Source organism: Melanaphis sacchari, unplaced genomic scaffold (assembly GCF_002803265.2).
Source record: "Melanaphis sacchari strain LSU unplaced genomic scaffold, SCAv2.0 Contig23_pilon_pilon, whole genome shotgun sequence".
NCBI lineage: Eukaryota > Metazoa > Arthropoda > Insecta > Hemiptera > Aphididae > Melanaphis > Melanaphis sacchari.
This window is the reverse complement of record NW_020271114.1, coordinates 2,676,878-2,691,274: the sequence shown is the minus strand read 5'-3', so window position 1 is coordinate 2,691,274 and position 14,397 is coordinate 2,676,878. Positions and strand designations below refer to the sequence as shown.

General features: G+C 23.1%; 2 protein-coding genes across 2 annotated transcripts; both read right to left on the bottom strand.

Moving 5' to 3' along the window:
* Window positions 1-680: 680 nt before the first annotated feature.
* On the bottom strand, window positions 681-6,001 carry LOC112594763 (SID1 transmembrane family member 1-like). Its single transcript, XM_025339735.1, has 15 exons — window positions 5,636-6,001; window positions 5,420-5,568; window positions 5,054-5,197; window positions 4,830-4,974; window positions 4,678-4,761; window positions 4,148-4,371; window positions 4,021-4,088; window positions 3,200-3,290; window positions 2,524-2,671; window positions 2,279-2,464; window positions 2,100-2,217; window positions 1,777-2,016; window positions 1,607-1,702; window positions 1,303-1,541; window positions 681-1,234 (listed from the first exon to the last, which is right to left on the bottom strand). The coding sequence occupies exons 1-15, from the start codon at window positions 5,822-5,824 to the stop codon at window positions 1,058-1,060; spliced, it is 2,298 nt and encodes a 765-aa protein (XP_025195520.1). The 5' UTR covers window positions 5,825-6,001; the 3' UTR covers window positions 681-1,057.
* Window positions 6,002-7,214: 1,213 nt separating this feature from the next.
* On the bottom strand, window positions 7,215-9,976 carry LOC112594787 (homeobox protein TGIF2-like). Its single transcript, XM_025339774.1, has 3 exons — window positions 9,768-9,976; window positions 9,534-9,688; window positions 7,215-7,326 (listed from the first exon to the last, which is right to left on the bottom strand). The coding sequence occupies exons 1-3, from the start codon at window positions 9,942-9,944 to the stop codon at window positions 7,215-7,217; spliced, it is 444 nt and encodes a 147-aa protein (XP_025195559.1). The 5' UTR covers window positions 9,945-9,976.
* Window positions 9,977-14,397: the final 4,421 nt, after the last annotated feature.

The following is a 14,397-nucleotide window of genomic DNA, read 5'->3' as shown; positions in this document are numbered from 1 at the left end:
TTAATTTAATATTACAAGCAGGGACGTACACAGGGGGATGTTTTGGGTGTTCAAACATCCCCCGAAATATTTGGTTATGCGTATGATTATTTACTTATTCAATTTTAATGTATGTAAAAAATCAGCTCAAGCAAATTAAAAATTTTATACTAATAAATTAAAATTTTAATATAATTTGAAAAAAAAAATAAAAATATTTAAACAGTATTTAAAAATAAAATAAAGTTATACCTATTTTGTATTTCCTATATTTATTAAAAAAAAGTTCTATTTTTTAATAACTGATTTTTAAAAACACTCCCCAAAACTTTTCTATGTATGTTCCTGACTACAAGAATGTATTTTGTTGTGATAAAATTAATATACAGTAGATTCTTAATATGTCGAACGTCGCTATCTCGAACTACTTTGAATTCCCCTTGAAACTACTATTACACTTAATAGTGTTTTGCTCTCGATAACTCGATATAAAATTAATCGTTTTTCGTTATCTCGAATGTTGAGACTACTACAGGTATGGATGATAAGGCTTTTTCTGCATTAAATAATTTGAAAGACGTCGTGGCAGAAAGAAGTAATATGAAGCAAACCTTAATGACAGATTTTTTTAAAGAAAAATAATTTATTCCGTCATTTCAGTATTTTAATTATTCAAATTTTAGTCTATTTTAGTCATTCGTATTATTTATTATTCATATACATTATACAACATAAATTTATACATACATATTAGTTTTTTTATTTTTTAATAAAACTCGATATCTTGAAGTTTTCGATATCTCGAACTTTTTTCTGTTCCCCTTGAGATTCGACATAACGAGAATCTACTGTACTTATAATCTGGTTATGGTTTATCTTAACAGTATTAACTATTATGAGCATTCTTATAATATTGCATTAATTTATAATTAATTATAAATTACTTTTGATAGACATTTTAAATACAAAAAATACAAAGCACTATATTTACAAACTTATATAATGTACTTTGATAACGTTTGACTTAATTAGATTATTATACTAATGATAATATTTAAATAAGATAATACTACATTTACTAAAAAACAGGTATTGTTGCTGTAGGTTTATTATTAACATCATCATCCAAAGTAAGCAAAACCATAAATGAGAGAAACAAACTAATAGCTGATAGAAAATGCCAAATATCATGATTGTCATAGAAATCCATAAAGGTACATGGAGTGTTATAAGTTCTTGATTCAGCTGCACTTAGCTACATTGCATAAAAGAAAATTATTAACTATTTGTTTTGTTACAAAGATAAAAATTAAAAATACTTACAGTCCATGAACTTGATTTATGTATATAAAAATACAACGAAGCAGACCAAAATATCATAGCCAACAAAATGTATAGTAATGGCCAAAAATGTAATTTTTCCTTTGATATCAACTTCATAACAATATAAAATGATAGATACAAAATCAAATTGACCATGAACAATATTAAAAGGTAATTTCCAAAATTACCAAACTTTATGACCCAATGACTTATGGCCAATCCCAAATTTATTAAAATTCCTAAATTAACATACTTTGTAATTATCATAAAAATAAATTATATTATAAAATAACTTGTGATTTACCAATACTCAACAAAACCATACGGTTTGGATACTTTGGTCTGCATGGATTTGGTGCAGTCGTTATATGGTCTAAAAATCGTTTTGGTGTTTTCTTATCTAATTATATAATAAAATAATTACTTCCAATCAATACATTATTTTTAACATTATATTATAGTAATAGTAAATACCTAATTTCCATCTGCCCATGTAGTATATTTGTGCAGATAACCAAAAAATCATTATTAAATGTAAACAAGTGAAAAGAATAAACAGTATTGGACCTTCATACATAATACCAGTAAGACCAAGTATAATAACAAATGCCAAAACACCAAACACTAAATATGCATTTGCATTGATATCAGGATGTCTAGTTTGATAAATTTTGATCATACTTAACATACAAATAATATACATAAAACTTGTATCTAAAATCAATTATTAATAAATATTCAATTATAAATTAAAATAAAATTTCAATACAATATACATAACTATTTTAAGTAATTACCAAATTGAAAATTGGAATGATTAGGGCATACATGATAACAAGCACTCATTAACCCTTCCATAGCCAGTGCTGATCCCATTGCATAATACAAACCACAGTGATTGGGAATACCAAATTTCTGCAAATTAAAAATATTTTGTTAGAAAAATCATTCAATTATAATGAGTAAAAATAATTACTTTATTGGGTACATTCATACATTCTCGTTTATATGTAATTAATATGAAAAGAAGTCCAAAAAATATATACCCAATATTTGAAAATATATGATTGAAATCACTAAATTTCCATGGTCCTAATATAAAACTATGTGAACACAGAAAATTATAATAACACAAATCTTGATTTCCAGTTTCATTAAGTACCTAAAAAATATTTAAAACAGGTAATTTTTTTTTATAGAATAAAAAAAAACAATGTTTACTTTTTGTGATGTAAAAACTAATTGAATAACAGGCAATGAATAAAATACTGCTACTGTTATCAAATTCCAAACATATAACCTAGATTTGGCTTTTAAAATTCTATGATCTTTTTTTGATAAATCACTGACATAAAGACACGCTTTGGTTCTGAAAAAAAAATAATTAAAACAAATGTTAAAATGATTAAATCAATATTTAAAATAAACTGTCTTCAGTGTCCTTTTGCTATTGAGCTATTTAGTTTGCTATTCCATTTTTAACAATTTTAAAATTATTATTTGAAAACGCAAACTAAAAGATTTATTTTTACATTTAGTATTAATTTTGTGGTTTACATTTTTTACTCTAGTATATTGAAATTTAATTTTATCATTAGTATTAAAAAATGATAATATGAAATTAAAATAATTAAATATTTTGTTTTTTGGAACAAAAGAAAGTACCACATGACCTAAGGATAATAAATTTAATTAAATATAAAATACAATTAATTTTAAATACTTTTTTGTATTATACTCACACATGCTAATTTTTAAAAAGAAATTACATTATACAAGATGGGTTGACATATTATCTTGTTTTTATTTGTTTACATGGAAATATAGCAGATCACCACGTAAAAACTATTTTTTAAATTTAATATAATTTTTTTATTGTGATTTAATATAAAATTACCTAATCAAATCTTTCCAAGGTTCAGGTGATTTCAAAATATCAATATCAGTCTCATCTAAAGACGAATCATAACTCACATTATCAGGTTGAACTAAAAAATATTAAAATTAATATTATTAAACAATTTAAAAAATAACAAAATTATAAAAATTTATTTTAAATTTATGGCAAAAATTTTCAGTATATCAAAATTAAAAAAAAATTTAAACACATATTACTGTTATATAATATATATTTGTTGTAGGTATGACAATGATTAAGCAACATTGTAATTACTTATTTTTCTTATTAGGTACTTATGGCATCCATATAATTTTTTATTTGGACTGGATAATAATAAATAAAATATAATTATTAATATTAATTTAAGATACTGGTTTATTCAAAAATAAATTTTTAATGTTATAAATAAGTATAATATTTATAGTTTATTATTTTAATTTCTGGGAAATTATGTATCAAAAGTATTGTTTCTATTTAACTTATGAATTAAAAAAAAAATAATCTCTTGTTCTACTTAAAATATTAATTAGAAATTGATATATTAACCTATGTAACCATGGACAAACTTAGAACAATTTCCCAGATTGGGCCAAAAGAAAGTTTTTGAAAGCTATCTCAAATAAAATTATATTTTTACTACGGAAAAAAAATTAAAATGTTTTGAATTAATTAAAAATTGTTGGTTTGACTATTTAAAGAATAGAGGATTTGTACAAATGCTATATGCAACTATATATTCATCTATAAGGGTTTTGTATCATATAATAATTCATAAACTATAAAATCAAATACTCTTAGTTCTAAAGTTACATCCTTACTATTAACAGGGGTTGAACAAATACTAGTTGACGGTTCTTCTTGTATATCAATTGTTTTTAGATTATTTCTGTATAAATAAAAACAAAATTTTACTTTTTAATTTAAATTAAAGTACAATAAACTCACCTATTTGGGTGATAAAAAAATGAGGTAAATACCAAGATAGAAATAAAAATAACAATTACTATTAAGCAATTGATTGTTTGATAATTAAAATCAACAGTTGATTTCATTACAAAACTAATGTTTTTTGTCCTTGAATTTGTTGCTTGATAATTTCCTTGATGACACGCTGAATTATCACTATGAACAACAAAAACTATAAACAATCCAAGTGGGTACTCATCTTTCTACAAAATAATATTAATGCAATTAAAATTAGATTTACACATATTTGTTATATTAAAATATGTCTTACACAAAATTTTAAGTAATTATTATTTTAAGTACTTAGCATAATTAAAACACTAAAATGTAATACATCTTTCAAACTATTAATAAAATATGGTTATGAAAATACATTAAAAAATTTAATGACATTATTAGATGAAATTGTATAACTTATTAAAATAACACCAAAATGAATTCTTAATAATAATTATTAGTTAATTATACTTTGGTAATATGCATATAATAAATATAAAGCATTGACATACTGATATAATAATGCCACCAGTTTTACTGACAGTTTGTCGTAAACCAACATATTGTACTGTTTCTAGAGAATCAAAAACTGGACACTAAAAATATAAATAATTCTTTTTATGTTATATAATATATTTTAAATACATTATTGTTTAATTCATACCGATGAATTTTGTATTGACAATGTCATACATATTAAATCATCAGATTTAACATGCAGTAATACCATAGAAGCATTTTGTTTAAAACTATAATAATAGTATACTGGTTCCGATGGTGATAAGTTGAATGACATTTCTTGATTTAATCTTGAACATTTTAATTTAAAAAAATAAAAACGTATATATTATATTATGATGTCATAATGAAGTAATAGTTGATACTTACAATACATTAAATGATTTTTGAACATCCAAACGTAAAATGAATGTAATATTTTGTAGACTGTTAGTAGATACACTTACAACTATTCTACTTTCATTATTAGAAACACTTAATAATGGACATAATATATGAGCAGCTTTGTAATATCTAAAAAGTTCAACATTTTTGTTGTTAAATTGTAATTTATGAGTTGGGATGTTGGATATCATAAGTAAAGCTTATGAGTCAACAAAACATGAGATTTGAGATAGTTTAGTGATAAAATAACCAACAGACATTTTTAAAAAATGAGTGCTTGGCTTAAATTTTTATTCTATTGCTAGTTGTTAGATTTGTAATTTATTTTCGTGTCAGTATAGTAATACATACTTTATTTCTTGTTCTTTTTCTATATATGGAAGTTGCCATGATATTACACCAGAGCGGTGTCTTACAACAACTATTAAAGGATCTACAATATCATTATCTTCTGGCTTTATTAATGTAACCTTAACTTTAGGTGGCTCTAAAGTTGAATTCTATTAAATAAATAATAGAAATAAAATATCATTTTTAATAATAAAATTAGATAATTAATACACTTACCAGCAAGTAATCATAAAGAAACAAATAAGAAACAGTGTTGTTAATAATTTTTGGGTAATTTTTAGAGTAATTTCCCTTCAAGACAATAGGTATAAGATCATTCGACCCATTGCTTACAAATTTTTCACTGAATAATTCACTCCATACTGATGACAAACCAAATATAGCAACAAGTATTGGTTTCCACATTTTAATAAATTATAAACAAATGTATACATGAAATATTTAGTAATTTTTTACTATTATAAATGCAATTAAATATTATATTTATTTAAAATTCATGAACAACTGTTCAGATAATTCCACATCCAATTACACAAAACAATCGACATTAAACTATCATAATATTAGTTTACATTGAAAAAAAATTTAAATTTAAATCATAATAAAAATAATAAAATAATACATAGTAGTATTTACTTTTTTCATTGTCTGTTATCACTTATCAAATTATTTAAATAAACTACAGCTGATGTATAAATCACCACAGATATAGATATAAGCTAAGGTACTATAAGCATTCTATTATGCTTTAATGCCTCTTATGTAAACATTATCGTACATTATTCTAAAAGGTTTACAGTATCTATGTTCTATACAGATTACAGAAGTCAAAAGAAAAAAAATTAACATTTAGTGTTGTCTTAGGTATTATATTTATCAATTTTTACGGATCTATAAATTTTTATTAAAATTGTAATTAATATTTAGTAATATTACATTATACAAATGCTGAGCTTTTGAATTAACTAAAATGTTGGCTGTGATGGCCCTATAACTCTATTGCTATCGAGTAGCAATTGATATAATTATTGATTAATTAAATTTATCAAATTATTTTGCCATAAATACATTAGTTTAAGTAGGTAAGCAATAAAACAAACCAATATCAGAATTGAATTAAATCTTATTATAACTTACTTTTAAAAATATTTAAAACTACTTAATACTTTAAATAGTGTTTTTTATACTTATTTTATACTTATTACTAGTATAAATTAAAATAATAACTTCGGTAATAGAAAAAAATGATAATAACAACAATAATAATATTATAAAGTAGGTATATTATATAAGTCCTTATAAATTATAACATTTATAAGCACACATTTTTATATTTAGGTATAGACGGTGTAGTGGTCCATAAATTAAAATAATTAATAACGATAAAATATTACTTTTCTCCGTTGATGAAAAATTGTTAAAATTTGCTTTAGATACGTATTTGAACTATATTAATTATTTGTACATTATTATTTATTATATTATTCTAATATATTGTATAAGTGTTATTCGATTATACATTCTCTAAGTAAATTGATTAGAATATCACAATAACTGTTTTCTTTTATACAAATATAGTTACACATATATTATGATCTAAGTCCTAAGAAGGTACCTACCTAATAATAATTAATAACTAATAAGGTAACAGTCGTAGTCCATAGATAATTTTTTTATTGTTCTTAACAAATACACTTATAATTAAAAAAAATTAAATGCTTTAATTTTATAATAAGAACCTATTGACTAACTATACATAGAAATAGTGTATAAATAATAAATATATATTATATAATTATGATGTACATGTTATTCGTGGCAATTTGGTAGCCACTTCTGCGAGCAATTGTAAATTGTAATCTTCGTCAATAATAGTTTCTGATTCGAGCAATTTTTTGGTGGTTTTACTAAAAAAAAACTTTGCTTTAATATAATTTATAATTAAACATGCTTAATTTAGTTTCTTATTGGTTATTTAATTAACATTCATATTTTAATATTTAATCACATGCGTGTATTCTCTATTAATAAAGTAATAATGAATTGTTATATCTATTCATTGAAATATGATAAAATAAATATAATATTACTTTAACCTAACCGTAAATAGTAGATACAAATTATATAAAATATAATGTATAAACGCTTTATTAAAATGATCTTTTTTTTTTTATAATAATTAGATCATTGAATAATGAATGGTAATATCATTCAATATTATAAATTATAATTTAACATTATCTACTGGCTAGAGTAGTTTAACATTTTTGACAATTTGTATCACTGTAAATTGATTTTTAATAAATATAGGTAATAATATTGAGTATTAGTTATTAACTTATAACTAAAGGGCGGATGTTCATGTTCCAAAAAACTTAAAAGTATGCTGTAAAAAATTTTAAAATATGCTTGATAAAATGTCATTATATGTCTAAAAAAAATGTAAAAATATCTAATCTGCAATGAAATAGTAATAATATTTTTTTAAAGTTAAAACTGTTAAAAACTTGAAATAAAAATAAAATGGATAGGTAAATAGTTTGAATAAAAAAAATGATGTATTTTTATTGGTTTTTTTTAAATGTTCATTTAATTTGAAAAATCAAATTTTATTAAATGTAAAATGTATAAAAAATTAAATTTTTAAAATAGTAATTGAAATAGATAATAATTCAATGTTAAATGCCAATTAAAACCTAAAGATACCAAATATGCATTATGATGCATTAATAAAATATAAATATGCTTTGAAAGAAAAATGGATCGAAATATGCAAATATATGCAGCATAAAACTTTTGATTTCGTCTTCCATAGGTTACAAAACAAATGTCTACTCTACTCTGCAACTTTTATAATTAAAGGAAAAAAATATGAAAATGCAAGATTAGGTTTTATATATAGATATGAATATCTGTCCTTTACTTATAACTTACAAGTGATAAATATAAGTAGGTATAATGGCGTATTTCGGGTGATTTTTAAGGGGAGGGATGTTCAAAAAATATTCCTTAATGACCTGGAAAAATTCGAATAATTCTTGGATATTTCAAATTAACTGTTAACTTAGCTTAAAAATATACCTTAAACGGTGTTAAAAGATCTAATATAATTAATTTTACAATTGCAATTTTGATATCTACTTAATTAAATACTGATAAATTTGGCTATATATTATTTTGATTCAGGGGAAAGAGTACAGAAATGAAGGACATTTCCCGAAAATACACCACTAGGTATACTATAATACAAATTAGATATATCAAATAACTAATATAAGTAATCCTAAAAATCAAACGTGTTCATTATTATATGTTAAAATAATTAAAGTAGTATATAGTTATTGTTGTAATGACGTTCAATTTCCGCAATTAATACATTAAAAAAAAGAGGATAGGTAACTATTCTTTTTTATAGTAGGAGTCGAGATACCTTGTCATTAACATGAAGTAAGTCATTGTAAATTTGAACTCAATGATAAATCATTGTAAAGGTACAAAAAAAGATTGGGAGTAAAGACTATATTATAAGCAGTTAGCCAGATATATTACAAAGTAATTTTTATTTTGCTACAAGTAATAGTTTATATATAAATTATAAATGGGAAATAGCTTAAAATGGAATTAAATATTTTAAATATGTCATTATGTGTAGTGACAACACACGTAAACATTTCAAGTTCTCAAGAATATTTTTGAATTAAAAAAAAAAAAAAAAAACTAAATATATTAATAATTAAAAAATTGGAATGCAGATTTCTATAAAAAAAAAAAATATGCATTTATATAGTTTAGATAATTTAATGTTCGTAAACAGGACCACTTATAATGAACCTTAAATTTAAGGAGGTTTTATGTTTGTGTTTTAATATTTAAACTTATAAACTTCTTATCCATCTTTTTAATTTATATTATAATTATTATTTTAAAATATATTAAAAATGCATATATACTTATATACCTTATTACTATGTTATTATAGTTATTAATATTGATTATCTTATTATTACCTATTATATAATTATTTACACACTCTTGCATACATAATTAAATCATTAGACACTATGTAATTTTGTTTTAAACTTTAAAATCTTAATTATATTTATATCATTCATACCATTGAGTTTTCTTTTCAAAATGATGAGCAAAACTATGATGAGTAAAACACGTGAACTTTTTAATTTTCAATAGTATTAGACTTTTGTCTATATCCTTTTCCTTTAAAATATTTGGAAGAATTCTACGACGACTATTTATGAACCAATTGTAGATCTATGCGATTAGAACATTTTTGAAACATATTATTATTTATTTAATATTTAAAATAAAAACTATAATATATATCAAGTACTTGATTTTTAGTAAGATTTGTAACTTCCATCAAAATTTTCTTCGTTGACTCGGACGGATAGGGGTTGGTGCAATTTTCTTCTAGCCATCTAGTTAATATGTTAACGGCAGCTTTCGGTAAATTTGGTCTCTTCTGTGGTCTTACTGTAACTTGAAGTTTTCTGTTGAATTTAGCCATATTTTTTTATGTCAATTTAATTTGAAAATTTATTGTTGGCTGTTAATAATTTAAAAATTATAATTAAACAAAAAAAAAAAAATAAAAGAGAGTTTTGGTACTTATACATTATATATCTAGTATTGTATATTATATCTTTACTAAATATTGTCTATGTAGGTATATGAATTATTGGTTAGATTAGTTGTTCCGGTATACCGGCTAATTGCAAAAGCCAAACTCTACTGCTGTCAAAACCTATTTTTAGTAGAGGCATGTGTTCTAATCTAAATGTCAAAGAGAACAAATTTCGTCAAGTGCTTGAATGGACATTGCTGTATTAACTATTTCAAAGTATATATTATTACACCTTCATGTTTATTATAACATATGTAAATAATATATTACCCACAAAATAAGTTAAATAAATTAAATCTTGATTTTTTAAGGATGGCCCTAAACGGCTATACTATTATTACTTTTTATCTTTCGTTATAAAAGACATACTTGCTATAATCACAAATAACATTTTTGGCGAAAATCATGAACTAATAATAATATAAAACCGATACTTTAAATAGTCTAAATTTATATTCCATAAAACCTGCGTTACATATATTAACATTGACTATTGAAAATAAATTAATAAATATGCATATTACTAATTACTAATCATCTACATATTTTTTCATTTTGATTTAAAATAGTTTTAAAGTGAATTAAATAAAATAATTTGTAGAAATCGGTGAAGTCGCTTTGTTATTTTTTAGGTGTTAAGTGAATCGCGTTATAGAATAAGTCATTGTTATAGATGTGTTTTATTTTAATTTGGTGATAAATCATCGTATATATGATTAAAAAAAAAACGATTTAGAGCAGAGACGGTCCGTTAGTATAAAAATGTTTATAAAATAATTGACAATTTTGACGTATTTTGTTAAAAAAATTAATTTAAATAATCATAAAAAAATAATATAACAAAAATAATTTTGTTAAAAACTGATTTTTTTTGTGATTGTTTGTTTTATTTTTTTTTTTACATTATGAATCATATTTTTGGTTTTATCTCACAAAGTAATGCTTTAATTTCTAAAAGTTCCAACCATAACCAAATAATTGCTTCTAACCAAAAACCGAGCTATTTTTCTTTTATCTGTTAAAAGTTTTGTGTTCAGAAATAAAACACGCATAAATCAATGTTAAGCTAATACATTCATTGCTATTTACTTAGAATCTAAAAAAATAATAAATAACTGGTTTTTTTTTTTTTATAGTGCCAGATAATGACATTTTCCAGAGCTCGAGTTATTTCTTCATTTGATTACAACCTTAATGGTGAAACACTTCTTCGGACTTTAGGGGCTATTAAAGACCTCGGTATTTTTTTTGATCCTAAACTTAAGTTTGACAGTCATATTACCAACATTGTTAACAGGTCAAATAAAATCCTTGGTTTTATCAGTCGTAATTGTGCTGATTTTGATGATCCATTAGCTTTAAAGTCCATTTACTGTAGCTTGGTACGCTCCATTTGTGAATATGGCTCAATAATATGGTCTCCATATCAGTCGGGTCATAAGCAAATCATTGAAAAAATTCAACAAAAATTCCTACGTTTCATTTCATTTAAATGTTCCATAATCAGAGAACCCCATTCTTCATATACTCCACTACTAACTTTTCTCAACCTCGAAACACTTGAACAACGTCGTCTGCGATTAGATTTGTACTTTTCGTATAAACTTTTCTCAGGAAATATAGACTGTCCTGACTTCCTAAGTCGCTTCTCCTTCCTTGCCCCTATTCGTAACTCCCGGTCTAAAAACACTTTCTATCTAAACACAGAAGTAACAAATTACGCTAGCAATACTCCCCATCATAGAATTATGAAAACTATAAATAAATTAAATATTGATTTGTTCATTTCACCAAACTTTAACTCATTCAAAAATTATTGTAATTCCTTACTTGTTAATTCATAGCTATAATTATTTTAAATAATATGTATGTATAATAATTAATATTGTACCTTTTTTGTCTTTCTCTATAATTTTTCTGTTTATGTATATTACTTTAACGATCGATTGTCATTATTATCATTATGTATGTAATTAGGCCTGGCCCGTTTAAAACTTAAATAAATAAATAAATAAATATAAAGGAACTATTAAAATTAATCCTTTCAATAAATAATAATCAAAAATATTTAACAATTATATTTTTTTTATATTCATCAATATTTAATAATTTATAACAATGTATGTATAATGTTACATTTATAAAAAAGATTATTTCCTGTTTTTTTTGAACAGATAGTAAATATTTAGTAAGTTAAAATAGTTTATACAAAGAAAACGGTTTTAGTTTTTCATAAAATTGTTTTGTACGATTAACAATAATAGTCAAGATAATTAAACCTTAAAATGTTATTACAATTTATAGTTATGAATAGGCCCGGACTGGGCCAATGTGCTACTGTTCTACAGCACAGTAGGCCTCACGTTTCGATTTTGTAATAAAATACTTGAGTCCTTTTAAACAATTAATGAGCAAAAAAAAGGTCTTTTTTTTATTTTGTATCTATGGGTCTATGGGCCGTCTACTAACTAAGAATAGTAGGCCGGTATATTCCCAGTCTGGTCCTGAGTTACAAACAATAACTAGAGTTACACTATACTAGTATACTGAATGATGGAATGTGCATATATTAATTTGTAAAATAATATTATGATCTAAAAATTAACATTGTACAATATGACTATAAACCGCATAAATTGGTATCTATATATTTGTAGATATGTGTTCGTATAAGCATAAGTATGGTACAACATACAAAAATAATATATTTCGTTGTCATTTATATTTTATATTGCTCCATTGTATACCCGTGCGTTTTTTTAGTAAAATGTAAAATGGAAACGCTTATTAATATCAAAAACTAGTTTAGGAGCTGAGTTCCCTTGCGTTCCCTCCCAATTCGAGCACTGCTTATGATCTAAATATTATAGTACGGTACAAATTATACGGACTTAGTGATTAAATTAAGAAAAAACGTGAAGAGGACACAGAGTCCCTTTTTTTGAAAAAAATATTTATGCGTAGGCGCCATTTTTAGCATTAATAAAATATTTAAATATTTACGTAAGTATGCACATTTTTTTTAGATTTTTACATTCTTGAATCCTTCTTTTAATTTTTTCCTAGTTCAGCACGCCGAGTATTTTATAAAAATATAAAAGTATCATAAAACGTTGTGCATAAGTGGTTCGTGGTATTGGCAATCCAAATGTTTTAAAAGTTTAATTGTATATAATAAATACAAAATAATAATATGCATATTGGCTAAAAATTTAAATTGTTAACATTTATAAATCGAAAAAACAAACCTAAAAATTAAAAATTTCAAACGATTATAAGTCATAGAAAAAAAAAGATCCAAAATATTTTCAAACCTGTACCATATATAGATATTATTATAAATATTTAGTGAAAAATTCAAGTCTTGGCAATTTCTCATTAGTGAATCACAACAACAAAAAATAAAATTAATTTCGTTGAAATTGGTTTTGCATAAAAATTTTTGTTTTATTTATACTGGGAACTGTCAACTTTTTTGTAATTAAATTATGTATCTATAATCTATACAAACTAAATCAAATTTACTACCAGAAACTACTTTCAACGTTAAATATTTAAATATTTTTAATTCGTTTATCCGCTCAGAATTTAAATAGATTGCCACTAATAAAAATTGTGATAATGAACAATTATGATAGCAAAAAAAAGTAAAAATCTGATGTTTTCGATAAGTTAGTATTGAAGACTATTTGAAGTATTTAATGTATTTAAATAGAACTCCTTAATAACAACCAGATAAAAGTTAGTAGGTTAGGTAATGACGTTGTCTAACGTTAAAAAATAACTTTTTTCCCTTTATAATTTATACCTTTAATTGTTATTGCAGTTAGTATTTTTATTACTTATTATTTATTATAAACTTTAAATACCGAAATAATAATATATATCATATATTTTTCGTATTTATAATATCAAGATACTATTGTAATATCTTATAAGAGAGAATCTTATATCGTTGCAAGTTTGCTCTACATAAATACATGATATCAAGATAAATAATATCATAAGACGTATTTACTAGGGTTCAGGTGTATGAGCATATCTTATATATATACAACAGTAATGCATAATCACAAATTTAAAATAATTAATATAATATATTATTGGAAATAGAAATAACTATTATTAAATAACAGAATGTACCCAATATAATTCTGTAAAAATGAGCAGGTACAATAATAATATTTATATATTTGTATACCTATTTACAATTTGTAAATATTTTTGTTACAATTGTACATTATGTATAACAACAATAGTTATGTGATATTTTCTTAGCAATGAGAAAAATTCATTAGAAGTAGTTATTTACCTGAATGTATATAAATAATGTATA

Bases quoted from the DNA above. Each gene is read 5' to 3' on its own strand.
- LOC112594763 (XM_025339735.1), bottom strand. From the start codon at position 5,824: ATGTGGAAACCAATACTTGTTGCTATATTTGGTTTGTCATCAGTATGG. The intron at 5,569-5,635 runs GTAAGTGTATTA...TTTATTTAATAG, and splicing joins TTCTTTATGATTACTTGCTG to AATTCAACTTTAGAGCCACC. The intron at 2,218-2,278 runs GTAATTATTTTT...TTTAATTTGCAG, and splicing joins GTATGAATGTACCCAATAAA to AAATTTGGTATTCCCAATCA.
- LOC112594787 (XM_025339774.1), bottom strand. From the start codon at position 9,944: ATGGCTAAATTCAACAGAAAACTTCAAGTTACAGTAAGACCACAGAAG. The intron at 9,689-9,767 runs GTACTTGATATA...CTAATCGCATAG, and splicing joins CAAATCTTACTAAAAATCAA to ATCTACAATTGGTTCATAAA. The intron at 7,327-9,533 runs GTATGAATGATA...GTTTTTTTTTAG, and splicing joins TTTGAAAAGAAAACTCAATG to TAAAACCACCAAAAAATTGC.